This window comes from Typopeltis vanoorti, chromosome 14, assembly GCF_054136105.1.
Source record: "Typopeltis vanoorti isolate ZY-2024b chromosome 14, IOZ_Tvanoo_1.0, whole genome shotgun sequence".
NCBI classification, from domain to species: Eukaryota; Metazoa; Arthropoda; class Arachnida; order Uropygi; family Thelyphonidae; genus Typopeltis; species Typopeltis vanoorti.
In genome coordinates, this window is record NC_143562.1 from 95,122,051 (window position 1) to 95,142,574 (window position 20,524).

General features: G+C 35.0%; 1 protein-coding gene across 1 annotated transcript in view; it reads right to left on the reverse strand.

Annotated features, from left to right (window-relative positions):
• Window positions 1–20,524, reverse strand: part of Vha55 (V-type proton ATPase subunit Vha55) — a 243,961-nt gene that overhangs the window by 181,580 nt on the left and 41,857 nt on the right. Inside the window, exon 3 of the mRNA XM_090404303.1 lies at window positions 652–750. Coding sequence (XP_090260429.1) covers window positions 652–750 — 99 coding nt within the window. The remainder of the gene's footprint in view (window positions 1–651; window positions 751–20,524) is intronic.

Consider the following 20,524-nt stretch of genomic DNA (forward strand, 5'->3'; position numbering starts at 1 on the left):
CACCATCAGGACTTCTAGGAGAACGATAGCTTCATATCTTCATACTCAGTTACTGTATTGTTAGAGCCTGTGTGCACCTGCCTTTTTGTAAGTTCCTTTTGAAAATGGCAATGTGACATTGCCGAAATATCGGAAATATTTATTAAAGTATAATTTAATTTATATTCGGATCTACGTTGTTTCAATTCCCTAAGTGATTTAGATGTTAATAATGGGTAAATTATATAACCTTATATTTGAATTACAAACGGTACCCATTGTGTCCTTTTACACTCAAATTGTTAACTCAGCTGTGACCAAGACATATGTAAGTAATCACATGCTATGTGATTCACATCTTGTGATTCATGTTTAGAATGATGTCAACCAATCTCCATTTCTCCCTGATGATGCCAAAACAGGATGAAAAAATATCTTGGAGTTAAATAAATTTTATGTTTCTGTACATGTGTCAGCCATTATAAAAATATATCTACTATGCATGTTCCTTTAAAAGATCTAATTCCTGTCAGGAGGTATAAAAATAAAAACAATGGCAACTAGATTCAAGTTACCTAATATAAAAGAAAATGATGAAGATAATGAAATAAGTTAACATTTATTACTATCTTACTACTTTGATTACTTCAATTACTTAAATAAAAGGCTCACCTGAACAACAGCTCTGGAACCACTGATTTCCAAAACCTGGCCTTTTCTAGCTGTTCCATCAGCCAATACTAGCTCAACAATTTCAGCATATTTTGGAAACTAAAAATGGGGAAAACAAAAGCAATCCTGATGTTCTATTTGAATCTTCTGAAAACTATTTCCAATAATAGCAACATTGTAAATTTAGCCATGAGACAATTTGAAGGTGTATACTTTAAGTTTCAAGTAAGGGGTACCCCCCCCCCCACCCCAAACTTATCTACATTCTATTTTTTTTTATGGCATTATACCTTATTTCAACACCTTTGGTCTCTCAACAAGACTGGATCTCATGGCAAAGCAAATGCAAAACTTAATACAAGGTAAAAAAAATTTTAGAAGGTAAGGTGAACTTCTGAAAGAGCAGCACCTTCAGTACACAAATGGTACTGCTTTTTCACATTTTCCTTTGTTTCAAGAATTTTTTTATCAGCAGCTTTCCTTATGCTCAGAAGCTTTAGCAAATTCTGAAGTTTTTCTTTAGATGTTGAATATATATAATGATGAGGATCCAATGTTATATATGTTCATGAGTGCATTCACAGTTTCACTTGTTTTCATTTATTAATTTGCATCAAGTTTACTACTAAGCAGGGGTGTACCAGTAGTGTCCGGCACCTGTGTGCAAAACTTTAGTTGACGTCCCTATACCCCTCCTCCCAATAAAAAAAATCACTTTATAAAACGTATCAGTGTGTAAAAATGAAATACGAAATATATTAATTATAAGTTTATTGAACAAAAAGCAGAAATTACAAAAAAAAAAATGTATAAAAAACAATAAACATACAAGGGAACAAAAACAACAAAAATAATTTATATAGTTTTAAATTAACAGATAAACTTACAGTTTTATAAAAACAAAAATATTAAATATTTTTTGGTACAAAATTAAACTAACTATTTTATTTAGCAAGAAAATCACTTTGTCATTTGTACAGGTATAAATAAGAAACAGATAAACTTACAAGTATATCAAATAGGAACATATTAAACATTATTGGGTAAAGAAATAGGTAAATAAATATTTAAACAGAAAGAAAAATCACTTAGCGAATTGAACTTTTCTAGTTTTCATTAATGAAAATTCTCGAATATCATGTATATCAAGTTGATCCGAAATATCTGACTCTATTGATATAATGGCAAGATTTGAAAGTCTGTCTTGTACCATTGTGGAGTGCAAGTAGTTTTTAATAATTTTAAGTTTAGAAAAGGATTCCACAGATGCTACAGATACTGGTAATGACAAAAGAATCTGAAGAACAATTATAAAGTTTGGATAAACTGTGATTAAGTCGATTGAATGAATATACTGAATTATCTGATAAATATCGTTTTTAAAATTAGAAATAAATGGTTGACAGTGTAAAATTTCTTCACATAAATCTTCTGTGTGAATGATTGATTGAATGTCTGAATGATTCTCATGTGTTAATTTAAGTCGTAACTTTTTACAACAAGATAACAAATATTCTTTATTTTGTGAAGTACTTAACAAATACAAAAACTGAAATGAATTCATATGTTCTTTTAATAAAGTAAATCTTTCCTGCAAAGACTGTAATGTTTGATCTATTATGCAGAGAAAAAAAATGTACTTTAAATGAAATTTCAGGATCTAGTATATTTTCATTTTCATGTTCATAATCAAATTGTGTTGTCTTTTTACATCGCCTTAGTGGTCTACTACTACAAAATACAGATTCTGCATCAAATTTTGCTGCAATTAATTTTGATCTTTCAACAATTTCTTTGAAAGTTTCATCAGACCTATAATCATTTAAAAATTGATTCAGATCATTCAATGCATCTAAAGCAAGTTGGAGATTCATAGATAATGTAATTTATTTTGATATAATTAATGAATAACCTCCTTGCCTGAAATCTTTGGCGCCTTTACTATCCTGGTACCTGTGTGCATCGCACACATTACCGGCGCACCCCTGCTACTAAGATTTAATATTATTCTTAGATATCAGTTTATTAATGAGATTTATTACATTTTGAAGCTATTGTTTAGAAATAACTAGTATAGTGTAAACTAACACTGGACCATGTACTAACAGTGGACCATATATTTACAGTAGACAGTGAAGGGTCAAGAGTTGCCCAAAGCATTAATACTAGAGCTCATTATAGTGAATTGTGATGCAGCTTGTGTCCCTGTGTGTACAACATATATGTATTCCTGATACATATATGCCGATCACTGCATAACAATGAAAAATAGAAGTGCTGCTTATATCTGGTAAACATCACGAATGGTGTGCTAGCAGAGCTGTGCAAGTTGAAAGGCATGCGGTTTGCTGAAGTGTGTAATACATTTGTGGAATTGTATAAAAGAGATGTACTGCATTTCAATGGATTCACTGTGGATCAACAGGAGAGACTGTTGCTAGAAGGAAGTGGAATGTATGAAGAGGAGATGAGAATGAGAGATGAGAACAGGAATACAAGCTAAATAGATAGCAATCAGGGTTGTCAGGTAGGCAAAATATAAGAAGAATGGATTCTAAAAAAAAGTAATGAATGCATGTATGGAAATGATCAGCATAAGGATGAGATGACCCGAGATGTATGAGGAGTAGCAGAATTTTGAGAGAGAGAGAGAGAAAGATGGGATAAAGGCATATGAAGGTGAGGAGACAGGAGTGTGTGTCAAGAAGTCACATATCAGCAGTGCCATGGGTAGGACTGGTTATAAAACAAAAACCTGTTGTGTGTATTATGAATGCCAGAAGTTTCAAAAAAAGGGAGATGAAAGTGTTGCACTGATTCATTTTCTATACCTGAAATCAGCTGGAATAAGTGAAACACAGATAATGATATTCTGACAGGAAAAGAAATGAAAGTTTATGATGCTTTTTGTGTGGATACAAGGAGCAAGATGGAAGGAAGCGTGCTACTGTTGATGACAGCTGGGATTTATATCCACATAAGGTTGAGATACAAGAGAAAAATAGTAGCAATGATTTTGAAGCAGTGTTGAAAGGATGAGATATTTAGCTGAGTGTTGCTATAGGCTAGGGAATGCGTAGGGTGGAGACAAAGAAATGTATAGGCAAATTGACATAGTGATCAGAAGAGTGATTGCTTTGGGTAATTTTAATTATGGTAATACTGACTGGAATGATGAGAGCATTAGAATGAATTTGAGTTCTTAAGGGACACCTGTCTTAGGCAATATGTAATAGAGGACACAAAAGAGTTGAGTCTTGGATCTGATCACATTATCCAAGGATGTGATTGTGAATGAAGTGTCTAATCTTCCTCTAATTGGCAAAGGTGACCATGAGGTGATCAGCTGGGGTTGTAGCCAGTCACGAGAACTTCTATGAAGAAGGATATATGTGGGACTATAAGATCAATGATTATGAAAAACTTAGTAAACAAACGAGAGCTATATGGGAAAGAAGAGAGAAAGATGCTGCTTGAGCATTGTTCAAGAGATATTTAACAGAAGCAAGGTCTGAGTATATTCCAAAGGTGAAAGAACTAAATAGGAATAAAATGGATGAATAGTTGCATGAACAGTATGAGTGGGCCAGGAATGTGAACCAGATTGATAAATACACCAAAAATGTATTATGAGCAGAAATTAGTCAATCAAGCCAAGTTATATCCTATCGTGTTCTTTTGATATGTGGAAAGCAGAAGAAAGAATGACTGTGGGAGATATATGAGAAATTAAGTAAATTTGATGTTAATAGGGCAGTAGGACTTGACAGTATATTGCTGCATGTCTTTAAGGAATGCTTCATGAAATTAATGGCAGCATCCTTCACACCTATTTAACATGAGTCTTGCAACAGGGTGAGTCCAAAAAAAGGATTGGAAAGAGGTTAAAATTGTTCACTTCCCAAAATGGGAGAGGGGATAAGATTGGGGTTACAAATTATAGGCCTCTTGTTTCTGGGATTGTGGTTAAGGGGCTGAAGAGATTGGTGAGGACTAGGATTCAGAAATGGGTCGATAATAATAATATTCTCTATGACAGTCAGCATGGATTTGTTAAGGGAAAGTCATGTTTCAGCAATCTACTTATGCACTACAATAAAATGATAAATTCAATGGATAAGGGGAATATTCTTGGATTTTTTTAAAGGCCTTTGATAGACTGTCTTATGACATGCTGATAACTAAACTGAAACAGATGAGACTGGATAAGAGCTGGATAAGGAATCAGTAGGTCGTGTATGGAGGAATGGCATCTGGAAAAAGGTCACTATCCAAGTGTTATAAGGGTCTGGGATAAGGAATCAGCAGGTGGGGAAGTGGCATCCTGAAAGAGAAAGGTCACTAGCAAAGTGTTGCAAGGGTCTGTTTTGGGGACCATTATTCTTTGACTAGTATGTTAATGATATTAAGACAGGCTTAACTGGAGCTATACAGCTGTTTACAGATTATGTGCAAAGTTGGGAAGGGATATGAGAAGCAAAGCAGATATTGCCTTACAGGAGGATCTTAACAGATTGAGTTGAACTATTAGTTTTAATTCCATGTCTTGAAATTTGGTATGGGAGGATGAGATACAGAGTATACAATTAATGGGGATATTTTGCAGGAAGGAGAAGAGATGAGAGATCTGGGAATGATGATGATCAGATATGAAGTTTAGGGGTCATACTGCTAGAATTGTGAAAACGTCATGACAGATTATGGCAATGATGAAGAGGATCTTGATATGCAAAAGCAAAGGCTATGGTTCCCTTGAATAAGGCCATGATCAGGATGCATGTGTACTACTGTGTACAGATCTGATTATATTTTCAAGAGATGAGGATATTTTAGTGTCCAGAGAAGATTCACTAAGTCAGTGTCAGTTCTATGGAATACATGATATGGGATATGGAGGAAATGCAATTTGCAGAGCCTTGTGAACAGAAGAAAGCGAAGGATATGATACATGGATTGTTATCTGATTAAAGTGAAGATTTTTCATAGAACAGAGGGAGACAAGGGTAGAACAAATGGTCATCCCTGGAAGCTGTATAAGGAAGGTGTGAGCAAGGGAATGAGGACAGATGCTTTGCATGGAGAGTGGAACAATGATGAGAGTGTGATAAGTGAGAAATTGAATGAGTTTTAAGGTATGGCATGAACCGATGATCTTTTTCTTGACAGTGTGGATCCATGATAAGTCTCTTTCAAGTTTGGAAGTTTAATGTTATTATTAATTCGGGCGACTCCAGGAGTCCTTAGACTCATCGAGGGAGGCCCTAAACATCATGTCCACACAACTATGCGATTACATTCTCACAGTATCTATCATACCTTGTCTTGAACTCGTTCACCGTCATAGCACCCACAACAGACTCTGGCAGCTTATTCCACTCATTTACCATTCTAAAAGTAAAGAACCCAGCTCTAACACCCCTGCTAACCACACTCTTGCCCAGCTTCCATAGGTGTCCCCTAGTTCTCCCACCACCAGTCCTGATCTCAAAAATATCCTCTGAATTAATCCTATAGAATCCCTTTAGCAATTTGAATGTCTCAATCATATCTCCTCTCCTCTGCCTATCAACTAGTTTCTGCAACCCACAAATCCTCAACCTGTTCTCATATTGTTCATTCCATAGACCTGTTATCATCTTAGTCACTCGCCTCTGGATCCTCTCCACCTCCTCCCCATCAAGAAGGAACCGAGGTGACCAAATCTGGGCACAGTAATCGAGATGAGGTCTTATCAAGGCTCGGTACAGAGGTACAATAACTTGCTTGTCTCTGCTCGTCAAGGTATTTTTCAACAACCAAGTGAGTTGATGAGCTGATTTAGCTACTTTTGCAGTGTTCCCCCTAAACTTCATCTCCTTATCCACCAACACTCCCAAGTCCCTGGCCTCATCAATCTCTTGGAGTACAGTTCCACCAATGTGGTATACTGCTGCTAATCTTTTCACCCCAAAATGCATAACCTTACATTTTGACACATTAAATTGACATCCATTCTCATTAGCCCAGAACTCCAATCTATCTAAGTCATCCTGCAAGACTTTGACATCTTCTGCATTCACTATTGCCCTACCCAACTTTGCATCATCAGCGAACAAATGAATTGTTCTGCTTAGATCCTTCCCTATATCGTTAATGAACAGATTAAACAGCAGTGGTCCAAGAACAGAACCCTGCGGCACACCACTAGTCACAGGCCGTCTTTTGGACTCTACTCCTGAATAAACTACTCTTTGATATCTCTCCATCAACCAACCACCTATCCATCTCACCAACCCTATATCCATTCCCATATGTTGTAGTTTACGGATTAGTATTCCATGTGGTATCCTGTCAAACGCCTTTGCCAGGTCCAGCAGTATCACTGTAAATCCATTTCCCTTATCCAGTTTAGCCGTCACCTTGTTATAAAACTTGAGCAAGTTACTGAAGCATGATCTAGCCTTCACAAAGCCATGCTGGCCCCTGTACAGTATCTCGTTTTCATCAATCCATTCCTGTATTTTTTCCTTGACTACTTTCTCTAAAACCTTGACAACGACTCCTGATATGCTGATCGGTCGGTAATTTGCAACTGTAGTCTTGGATCCTCCTTTATGCAGTGAAACTATTTTCCCCTCTTTCCACACCTTTGGGACTAAGCCAGACCTGAGACTCAGATTAAACAACATGGTCAAGGGCACTGATAATTCTTTAGATACTTCACGCAAGACCCGTGCCGGTATACCATCCAATCCCACAGATGTGTTCATGTTAAGGTTCTGTAATAGACTAGACACCTCCACTTCATTCATCACAATTCCCATATAAACTAATGGTTCCTTCATTTTTTTCAATGTCACCATCTGGATGATATACTTTTGCAAAGTGCTCGCTCAGTAACTCCACTATATCGACTGATTCAGTGACCTCCTTACCATCGTCATTCCTTAAAATCATTTTGCCGTGTACAGTTTTTTTCTTGCTTGCAGCATATTGAAAGAACTGTTTTGGATTCTCTTTTGCTTGCAAAGCTAGTTTCCTTTCATAATCCGCTTTTGCTTTTTTTACCACACTCGTTACCTTTCTGGCCTGCACTTTATACCGTTCGTGTGCCTGCAGGTCATCCCTTTCTTTAATGTTAATAATAATAATTAAAATAAATAAAGCAAATGCAACAGTTACAACTAGTACATCTCTAATGAATGTGCTTACATTACCAAATGTGTTATAACTAGCTCAGTAAAACCATTATGACTTAAATGTTTTACAGTTATGTTATGACTTGATAGCAAATTAAGTCAAACTCTTTCTCCAACAATATACATTCTATATATCTATTTAAAACAAACAAAAAAAAAAAAAAAGTAGAAGTTCAAAACATACACATTAACTTTCTAATGCCATATTTTGTATTGTAATTTAAAAACATTAATGGATTGTGATAGATGTGAATGTATTAAATGTAATGATATAATATTGAATTCTATTATGTCATTATCACTGTTTTGACTCATTTCTTTCAGAAGAAGAAATTAGCAATGAAATCACAATAAATAAATAAAATATATGTAAAAGAAAGTAAAAATGTGAATTTAAATTCTGCAGTCAATAACAGTTCTTTAAAGATTTGATTCTAAAAATTGTCTTCATTTACTGTCTCGCATATATCTTTTCACAAAATATCATTGTACTTTACATAAGTGACTGAAATATATGTTGTAGAACTATTTACAAACAGAACTTCATGCCTGTAATGAAGAAGCAGGCTCCACTGTTTCAACAACACCTTCATTGGAAGCACATAAGAAATAGGCATCACAACATGCCTATTTCTTAATCAGGAATCAGAAAAAAATCAGGTCTCTAAACTCGTGTTTTGGGCTTTCTACAATTATTAGAAATATGGACATCATTTCCTTGACATTCTGCTAGTATGAAAAAGCTACAGATTGCTCAACCTTAGCTGATTTAAATTAATCTTGAGTTGATCCTTGCAATTTTGGGCCTAGAAAGAAATGAAGAATATGGCTTGAATAGCCAATATGTAGCTAGAACACTTGGATGTAAACAGCACAAAATGCAATAGATACCAGTATTCACAATAATTCTAGAGCTATTCAAACTATGAACTTTAAAAAATAAATTACACAATAACCACAATAATAAACTTTAATGAAATTAAAGTACAGATATTTCATACTGAAAATAACAGTACAGTCTTTTTTTTTTCTTTTTCCACATAAAAAATATATAAATAAATAAATAAAAAAACTCAAATTTCCTTTTGCCTATTTAGCTTTTAATCCTCATTCAATTGCACTTTTCTCACTAGTTGTTCTCTCCTAGTCTGCTTTTCATAATACTGCTGGGCATGGTCATCACAATTCTCCCAAAAATGGACAAAACATTTTCTTGATATGCAGCACTACTCCAAAGTCATATTTATCCGTTTAACTCCCACTGTGATTTATTCACCTAACTCTGGGAATGCAGTCATATAGCTTCATTCAGACACCTTTCACCACTTCCCATGCACTGCTGATTCCTCTACCATGCAATTTCTCACAAAGCTACAGCTTCAAGGAATCTTCTCATCTATCATAATCACCATATATCTTCCATACAGTTCCAAAGCTCTCATGATTTGAAACCTTCCATGTTTCTAATGCACTTTTCAGTATATCAACTCACTTAGGTCTTGGCCTTTCTCTAGGTCTATTTCCTTCCATCTCGGCAAAGAACATTTGTTTTGCTAACCTTTCCTCTACCATTCTGTTTAAGTGACCACACTACCCAAGATTAGCTCTGCTAGCACATTCCTGAGTGTTAATGATGTCAACATGTTTTCCAACGTACTCATTTTTAATAATGTCACTGATACCATCTGTTGACTCCCCTAATCTTTCTCAGAACTCTCATATCTATGTCTACAGTCTTTATGAGTTGCATTTCTAATCCAACTCTCAGATCCATAAGTTAAAATTGTTTTGAACACCGTCTTATAACTAGTTCAGTGATCTGACTAGTTTCTCTCTTATTCTACATAAATTTATGCAGCTGATTTCCTAACACACCAGATTTGTTAATTCTGTTGTCTATTTCGATATTTAATTTGCCATCTTCACCAAAAACTGTGCCTACATAGCTAAAATGTTTTACTTGATCTACAGGTTCTTTATCATCATCATCAAATTCCTGCCATGTACCTACAGGATATGATAGTACTACATGAAAAATTTACATCATTACTAACACTCTCATATCTGCGGTCTCTGGTCTTGGTCAAGTGAGATTAGCTCTTGAAAAGAAAAGTTATTAGAAAAGTTATTAGAAAAGAACTTGACAATGTCAAGTTCTTTTCTAATATCCTCGTTTTTAATATGATACTACCATCGATGCCATCTGTTCACGCCTATAATCTTTCTCAGGACTCTCATATCTGCAGTGTCTAGTATTTGGTCAAGGGTTTTACTTCTAACCCAGCTCTCAGATCCATAAGTTAAAACTGGTTTGAACACCGTCTTGTATACAGCTAATTTAGTGTTCCGACTAATTTCTCTCTTATTCCATATGAATTTATTCAATTTACTTCCTGCCACACCAGCTTTGTTGATTCTATTGTCTATTTCCATATTCAATTTACTATCTTCACTAAAAATAGTGCCTAAGTAGCTGAAATGTTTTACTTGTTCCAGAGGTTCTCCGTTCACAACACAGCGGACATTTTCCGTTATTAGTCAATTTTCATTGTCTTTGCCTTTTTATTGCTGACCTTCATACCATATCTATTACAACAGTTATTCAATTTAGTAAGGAAATCTTGCAAACTTGTAGTGGATTTATTTAGAAGTATAACATCATCCGCATAAAGCAAAGAGCTGACATTAACATCTCCAATTTTGATATATCTTTTTTAATACCACTTTCCTTCATAATGTGATCCATATAAATAATGAATAACAGAGGGGATAATGTACATCCTTGTCTCACACTAGATTTAACATTGAATCATCTTCCTGTGCTTCCTTCAATTCTAACTGCTGACTTACAACTCAAATAAAGACTAAGTATTGCTTGATATAATGCCCCATTGACACCATATAATTGTAGTGTATTGAATAGCTTCTCTCTTAGTACGTTGTCATATGCCTTTTCCAGATCAACAAAACTTAAATACAAATCTTTGTTATATTCTTGTGATTTCTCAACTATTTGTTGTAAAGTGAAGATCTGATCCCTACAGACTCTATTTGGCCTGAATCCAGCTTGTTCTTCACCAAGCTTTATTCTACAATTCTTCTGAACCGTTTCTCAAGTATACTTGCATAAATCTTACCAATAACTCTCAGTAGGGAAATACCTCTGTAATTCTCAAATTCAGTTTTATTTACCTTTTTATATATGGGTACTCTGAGAGCTCTACTCCAATCATTGGAAATCCGTCCCTCTGTCCAGACCTCCTGAAGTATGCAGTGCAGTCACTGTAAGACTTTTATACTACCATACTTCAGCATTTCTGGTCGAATATCATCTACTCCTGCTGCCGTTCCACATTGCAAGCCTTTAATGGCTTTTTCTTCTTCTACTCCAATCAACTGGAATTCGTCCCTCTGTTCATTCCTTCTATACTATGCAGTGCAGCCACTGTAAGACTACCTCCATACTTCAATATTTCTAGTCAAATATCATCTACTCCTGCTGCCTTTCCACATTTTAAGCCTTTGATGGCTTTTATTACTACAAGTATGGATATGTATTCCTGAATGTATGTCTGTTGAGTGTTTTTTACCACTGTGCTATCACTGCTTGTTTCATTTAGCAATTTTTTGAAGTAATTACTGTATACTTCAAGGATATCTTTTTCTCCCGTTTTCATGTCATCTTTATCATCTCTAATTCCTTTTACAGCACTCTTTCCTCCATTCCTAAGCTTCTTCAACAACCTCCAGAATATTTTGCCACCTTCTTGATATTTATTTTCTATATTCTTGCCAAAGTCCTCCCATGACTTTTGTTTAGCTAGTTTTACACAGTGTTTAGCTTTCTTACATTTGTCTCTGTATTCTCTAAGAGCACAAGCTGACTTATTTGCCAGGAACTTTCGATATGCTTTCTTCTTTTCCCTCACTGCCTCTTTAACTTTCTGTGTTGACCATAGAGTTCCAATTTTTCTATCCTTACAGACAACCTTATCACATGCCTCTCTTGCTGAATCAATCAGGGTTTTCCTCAAGGCTTGCCACTGAATCTGCAAGGTTTGGTTCCTGTTCTCAAACTCTTTCATTTTTTCTTTAATAATCTTTGTGTATTTTAGTCTACAGTTCACATCTGAGAGCTGCTCAACTTTTATTCGCTTCAAAACTTTCTTACATACTATTCTTTTCACTATGAAATTCAATTTCATCTTGCTCAAGACTAAATAGTGATCACTTCCAATTTCAAATCCTCTGTATACTTTGGTGTCCTGCACCAGGGAGAAAACATCAATTTGCCTTCTATGTGAACTTGTGCACATTTTTATGTTGGAACATGGTGTTAGTAATAACCAGTCCATGTCCTGAGCAGAAATCCAACAAGTATTTGCCATTATTATTAGCTTTGCTCTTTTCTACAAAATATTTTTGTATTTCTGACAATCATTTCCCACTCTGCTATTTAGATTCCTGACAAGGACCAACTTTTTCTTTTTCATTGTGTCAGGTGCTTTCTCTAAAGCCTCAAAAAATTCCCCCACTTCTACCTTAGTAGAGCCTTCTGTGGGACCATAGGCACAAATAAGTCTCATTGTCCAGTTCCCCACTCTAATATTTGCCCACATCACTCTACTTGAGACTACCTATCATTCAAGAAGATTAGCCTCGTATTTAGTGTTGAATAGTATGGTATAATATGGTATGTTGAATAGTAATTGAATAGTATCTTTTCCTTGATTGTCATTGCCTGAATATAACATTTTGTATTTATTGCTCAGAAAGATCTCACCAGTTTTTGTCTTTTTTGTTTCAGTCACCCCTCTTATGTCAATCTGGTACTTATCTAATTCCTCAGCTATTCAGGCTTCTTATGTTGATAGAACTGATCTTGAAGTCTTGTGATGTTGAGTTGGGGTGTGTTTTCAGATTTGTTCCATTAGCTGACTTTTCGCTGTTTGCCCTGGTTCCCTGGCGAAAACAATGGGAGCCTTGTTTAACCAGGCGAAGTCCCAACCGGCATGAAATTTTGTCATGTTGTACCATCATTTTGTATTTGTTTAAGCCAATAAGAATACAATTTTGTCGGCTAAATCCCAAATTGCCAGTCCATTCTCGTTCATTCAGTATCTAGGTAGATGCCCAACGGAGTGCACCATGTGAAGGTGAGGATTGGACATTAGGTCAGAAGCCCTGGTCAGTTCTCCACATCCCTTTAAAGCAGAGATGCACAAACTTGTTAAGGCCGAGGGCTGCATAGTTCCACTGTTACTTATGGGAGGGCCGCCAAAAAAAAATTGAAACTTATCTACCATATATTGCATATATTGTTTATTTTATTTATACCTATCATAATTGTTACAAAAAATGTAATAAAAAGTAAGTGAATTTAATTTGATGCGTGACATTGCATTGATTTGACAATTGTTTTGATATTTGGTTCGAGTTTTGTAGTAGCCAACTGCAAAATTGATTCTAAATTTTCATCAGTCAAGCGGTTCCTATTTTTCAATTTGTTAATATTCATGCCTGAAAAAGTTTGTTCACAAATATATGTTGAGCCAAAGAGGCTTGCACATTTTAATGCATTATCTAGCAAACCATTTATAATTGTTTTTATCAACACAACAATAGAAGTTTAATAAACTGCCTTCGTTAAATTTATTTCGCAGGCTCTCATCGTTTTGAATGTCGATGAGTTCAAGCTGTGCTGATTCGTGTGCATTTTCGGGAAAAATGGCAAAAGGATTGCTAAATAAATCTAGCAACGGTTTCGCTTTTTTAAAATCAAAAAACCGATCCTTGAAGGCTGATATCAAGTTATCAATCTTTTCAACATACACAGTTTTGAAGTTGACATTGAACTTTTCAGAAACTTTCTTATAATTAGGACAATTGATGTAATTCCCTGATTTCAGTTGGATTTGAAATAGATTTAACTTGCATTGAAAAGACAAAATGTGGCCGTAAAGTTGAGTAACCAATTGATCTTTGCCTTGAAGTCACGTATTTAATGTATTTAAATGATTAGTAATGTCAACCAGAAAGGCTAAGTCACATAACCAATCCGGATTTTTTATGTCAGGGACATTTTTGTTTTTTTCAGTCATGAAGATTTCAATTTCATCAATTAAATTTAGGAACTGCTCCAATGTTTGTCCATGACTTAGCTGTCTCACTTCTGTGTAAAAAATTAAGTCACCATATTCACTTTCAATGTCTTCAAGAAACTTTTTAAATTGTCGGTTATTAAGGCCACGGGATTTTATAAAATTAATTGTTGAAACCAGAACTTTCATGACATGTTCAAATCCAAGTTTCTTAGGGCACAAGCTCTCCTGGAGGATTATACAGTGGAATTGTATCAACTCATCATCATGCCATCCCCAAATGCTGTTTGGAATGGAGCTCTTTCCATGATAGGAGCTAATTCTGTTACCAATCCAGAATTAGCTCCTATCATGGAAGGAGCTCTGTCAGTCGTGATACCTGATAATTTTGTCAGATCTAAATCAATTTTGGAACACTGTTCCAAAAGCCCAGTGAACATGTCATTACCTTTTGTTTGATCTGACAATGAACTCATTCCAATCAGCTCCTCACTTACCTCAAACTCTGCGTTATTCCAAGTGCAAATATTAACAACTGGGCTGTGGAAGTAATATTAGTTGATTCATCAATAGCTAATGAAAAATAGACAAATTTCTTTGAATAAGATGTTAATTGGTCTCCTTTACATTTTCCGACAATGCAGTAATTCTTCTTTGCACAGTGATCCTGTTTAACTGAATTTTCTTAACATTTTTGATTGATTCAGGACAAATTTTTTTAGCAGCTATCTCAAGGCAATCTTTAATGAAATCTTCGTCTGTAAATGGTCAACACCTTTGTGCTATAAGGCAAGATATTTCAAATCTTATTTCTGTTGCGATTTCCGAATCATGAATAAGTTTTGTAAACATCACTTGCTGACCTATCAATTCTCATTTCAAAAATAAAATCTTTTGTTTACGTAGTTCTTCGGGTAGATTTGAAAATGTAGAATGCAGACTTTCATAGTGCCTCCTTATATTGTATTCTTTTGGTATGGCTACAGCACTTTTGCAAATCAAGCACACGATATTATTAAACGACTGCACAAAACCATATTTTTCGGTCCAGCTATCCTTAAACTGCCGTTTTTCATCTCGTAGTTTGCGTTTCCTACTTGGCCTTGCTTTATCCATTGTAAAATTTATTTTTTACAATTTCCTAGGGATGATAATTAATTGTAGCAACCGCACCTACGAAAACAAAATACTCATATGACAAATAGACGAATTATAAAATTTATTAACATTATTACTAACCAATTATCGTAAGTAGACAGGCAATCGTGATGTCACAGCTACTTTGCTTTGCACATGTACCATTTTTAAAAATTACCTATCATGTAACTTGTTAAAGTTCAAATAATACACGGTGAGGCAGGCCGCCAGCAAATCAACGCAAATCAACAGAGGGCCGCATGCGACCCGTGGTCTGTGCATCCCTACTTTAAAGGCTATGTGGAAGTCTCCTCTCAGTTATACAGCTTTGACCCTTAAGCACCAACAGGTTCTCTATTCAGAATGCAAATGATATTAATGTTTCTACCTATTTTCACTCTCTTTGTCTTTTCATAAGAAATTTTTCATAACAAACTTCTGATTTTCATAACAAATTTTTTACAGCAGTTATTCAAATTACTCAGGGAATCCTTCAGATTTATACTAGATTTATTTAGAAGTTTAAAATCACCTGCATAAAGTAAAGAGATGAGATTAATATCTCCACTTTTGACATCAGGGTTAATACCACTTTACTTCATGATGTGATCCATATAGATGATGAATAACAGTGGATATAATGTATAATCTCTGTCTCACATGAGATTTACCATCAAATCATCTTCCTGTACCTCCCTCAATTCTAACTGCTGATTTACAACTTGAGTACAGACTAAGTACAGCCTGAGATAGTGTCCCATTTACACCATATAGACGAAGTGTTCTGAATAGCTTTCCACTTGGCACTGTGCCTTTTCCAAATCCACAAAACTTAAATACAGATTCTTGTTATTCTTGTAGACAAACTTATAGGTTGAAAATACATAACTGTCAGATTTTAGGGTCACCCCAAGATCCAGTTTACCTTGGAAAAGGAAAACAATAACAATCTCCCTTTCCTAGACACTCTAATTACACGCCAGCCTGATGGATCTCTGGCTTTCTCTGTTTAAAGAAAACCTACACATACAGGTAGATACATTTATCAGCAATCACCCTCCCCTCCCCTCCCAACAATATGGGATTATAAAAACCCAATATAACAGGACAAAATTAATCAGTTCAGATAACAATGCCCTAACTACTGAACTTAACCATATTCTTAACACCTTCATAGCCAATGGTTACAACCCCAAAAAAATATTAAAACCAATTAACCACAACCCCCCCCCCACCCTTACAACAGAGATTACTCTAAATCTATCACTATTCTTTATATCCAGGGTGCTTCTGAAAAGCTAAAAAAATCCTAAAAAAAATATGACCTGACAACTTGCTACAAACCATATAAAAAATTGGCATCTCTTATCTGCTTCACCAACCACTTCCCCTAGACCTACCTGGAGTATACCAGGTCCCTTGTAGTTGCAAACTGTCCTACTGCCGCCAAACAGGCAGGACAGATAATATCAGTGTATCTGAACATAAGAACTATATCCAGTTCCACCAATACAGCCACTCGGGACTTGCTGACCATGCTTTGGACACCCGCCACAAAATACACTAGAAGAAAGCCATTTTACTACACTGCAATAAGTATAAATATGAGAGATTATTCCTGGAATCAGCCTCAGCTCTAAAAATCTCCCCAAACCTCAACAAATTTGGATGCATGAGACTGCCCCAAAAAATATTCCATATTCCTAAAATACACGAGACTGCCCCATTTTTTAGGAATATTTTAGGAAGCAAGCACCTTTAGGACTCCAGGACCGACTTCAGTTGTTTTCATCAGCCATATTTGCTTAGTGTTAGTGCCTGTGTGTGCATATCATTATTTTGTAATCCCTGAAGATGGTAATGTAACATTACCAAAATATAGGAAGTATTAATTAAAGTTTTTTAATTAATATTCTAGTATACATTGTCTTTCTCTAAAATCTAACAGTTACAGATCTTTGTTATATTCCTATGATTTCCTAACTATTTGTCTAAAAGTAAAAATCTGATCTTAATAAGCTCTGTTTGGTCTGAACTCAACTTGTTCTTCACCAAGTTTCCTTTCCACAATTTTTCTCGGCTCTTTCGCAAGTATACTTGCATAAATCTTACCACGAACACTCAGTAGGAAAATTCTTCTGCAATTCTCACACTCAGTTTTATTTCTCTTTTTAGATGGGTACTATGAAAGCTCTACTCCAATCATCTGAAATTCAAACCTCTAACCAGTGTAAAATTTTAATTTTATACCTCCATCTGACCGAATGTCATCTACTCCAGCTGCTTTTCCACATTTCAGGTGTTTGATGGGTGTTTTCCTACTTCAAGTACTGATATGTATTCCTGTTAAATGTTTTCTACTACCATGCTATAATTGCTAGTTTATTTAGCAATCTTTCAAAGAAATCACTCCAAACATCTAGAATATCTTTATTTTCAGTTTTCATGTCACCTTTGTCATCTCTGATTCCTTTTACAGGACACTTTCCTTCATTTCTGAGCTATTTCAATAGCCTCAAGAATATTTTACCACTTCGTGATATTTATTATTCTTACCAGTCTTCCCATGACTTTTGTTTAACTAATTTTTTTGTTTAACTCATTGCTTCACTTTCTCACATTTTTCTTTGTATCCCTTAAGAGCACAAGCTGACTTACTTGCCAGTAACTTTTGATATACTTTTCCTTGACTGCCTGTTTAATTCCCTGAGTCCACCATGGAGTTCTAATTTATGCATCCCTGCAGATTGCCTCACCATATACCTCTCTGGTTGAATCAATACTTTCTTCAGGATTTGCCCCTGAATCATCAAGGTTTAGTTAGGTAAGTATTTTTTGCCATTTATTTATGAGATTATCTCTATTTAGATATTTTTATATTCCGAGTGTAATACACAAGAGTTCGATTCTGATTGGTGCAATGACTTTTAACTGTTTCTTTCAGAATCTGGAAAATCACTGACTCTAGACCAAATACAAAAAAAATATTCATTTAATAAAACTAAAACAAAATAAACACTTCAAATAAAATTACACAACTACAAAATTAACTGGATCCAAGGCCTTTTAAATTAAACCTACATTTTAGAGATCACCTATTCTCTGACTCATTTTATTACTGGTTTGTTTAACATATACTTAATCACGTCTACCAGACTAAACACCTTGTTTACACAAAACAAAATGTTCATAGTCAGTTTCTTTGTTAAGGCCTTTTTCCGAAGATATAAAATTTTCTTCTTCTTTATGAGATTGTACCAGCGAAAAAGGCTTCTTCTACTGCTTTATAAACAACTGCTTTATCTAAGTTGTGCTAATTCCATTCACCTTTTCCAGTAGAAATAACAAAGAGATCCAGCATCCTTAAGACAGATGAAACTTTCCAATCAGCACTTCCTCGAACATTCCTTTAGAACGTCAATTGCAATATCTTCTTTTATTTACCAATACTTATTGACAGTCTTAACTCCTCCACTTTAAAGCCTCACAGTTCTACGATTCCTTTTTTTGGAATCTTCTATTAATACTCCTCCGACTATCACATAAAACTTAATTTCCTAAGAACAAAGTTTTTCTGGTCTGTGTTCTTAAACTTCCATTAGCTCTCTCATTTTCCCCCGTTACTTTGATACCGAATGCTCTCTCTTGTTTTTCTTGTTACCTCAATACCGAACGTTCTGTCTGTCAGCTTTCAATTACCCACAAACTTCTTGGCAGGCATGTGCATTCCGTGAAAGTGGCAAGCAAGAAGTTAAGTACAATATAATGGCTGACTCCGTTAGTGTAACGAGTATGTCTTTTCAAAACACAACACTTAATAATTTTAAACTACAATAAAATTTCTGAAAGTAACACAACTATCCAAATCCAGTAAGTACATAAATTTTTTAAATGCTTGACATTTTCATTTTGACAAAATAAGATCAATAACAAGCACATTGCAAGTGCCGACGTATGTGTTATGAAACCAAAACCAATAAAGTACTAACATAAATCATTTGTAAAAATATTCCAAATTTAAAATTATGATTCTTTTTACAAGTTTGCCACTGAATCGTCATGGTTTCATTCATTTTTTCTTGAGTAATGTTTCTGTATTTGAGTCTACAGTTTACCTCTGAAAACTGTTTGACTTTGATTAATTTCAGAACATTCTTACACATCCTTCTTTTCAATGTGAAATTTAATTTTATCCTCTCAAAACTAAACAGTGATCACTTCCAATTTCAAATGCTCTGCATACTCATGTGTCCTGAACCAGTGCAAAAACATAGTTATCAACTATAACATAGTCAATGAGACTTTTCTCATTTCTTGCATCACCTCTCCATGTGAATTTGCACACACTTTTGTGTTGGAACATGGTGTTAGTAATAATTACTACATTCAGCAGAAATCAAGCAGGTACCAATCAATATTAGTTTTGCTCTTTTCTCCAAATTTTCCTGAAACATATGCCTGGTAATAATTTCCTACTCTGCTGTTTAGATCTCCAACAAGGACCAACTTTTTCTTTTTCATTGTATCAGCTGCCTTCTCGAATGCCTTGAAAAATTCTTCCACTTCTTCCTTAGTAGAAGGAAGAAGTTGAAGAATTCCACTTCTATGGGGCCATAAGAACAAATAAGTCTCATTGTCCATTCTGATATTTGCTCACATCAGTCTACTTGATATTGCCTGTCATTCAAGATTATCTTCATATTCAGCTTTGAATGCTAGTGCTACTCCATCCCTGTAATTGTTAAAGACTGAATATAACATTTTGATTTGTTTCTTAGAAATACCTCATCAGTCTTCTTTGTTTTGGTAATACCTGCTATGTCAATCCAATTTTTCTGCTAGTTCCATTTGTTTTCCAGTGATGCTTCTTATGCTGATGGCACCAATTTTGAAACCTGCTGACGCTGAGTTGGTATTTGTTTCAGACAATAATGTTAGCTGACTACTCAAACTAGTGGTAATTAAATTAACAATAATAGTTAATTCAGTGAACGGATGGCCATTTCATAGAAAATGACCAAGTGATTACTCTATCCTGTATGAAATACTGATGCAATAATTATTGAACTTTACCTATGTGAGGAAGGTGCTCCACCTTGCATCAACACTGTTGCGTTCATGCACCCTCTTTGATGCAGTTGTGGGATGACGAAACTGCTCGACATGTCCCGATAATGCATAGTCTTTAACATGTAGGTTAAAAGTCCAGTTCAATGGATTTCTTTGAAGAAAAATAGACCGATAACAAAGTTGCTGTAAAACCAATCCATATCGTGATCTTTAGCAAATGTAAGAGAACTTGTTGAAATACATGGAGATTTTCTGTAGTCCAGATACAGCAGTTTTGAATGTTTATTGTTCCAGAAACATGAAAAATACACTTCATCACTCCATAAGATGTTCCAAGGCCAATCCTTGTCCACCTCCATGCTTGTTGGAAATGTTAACTGCAAATGT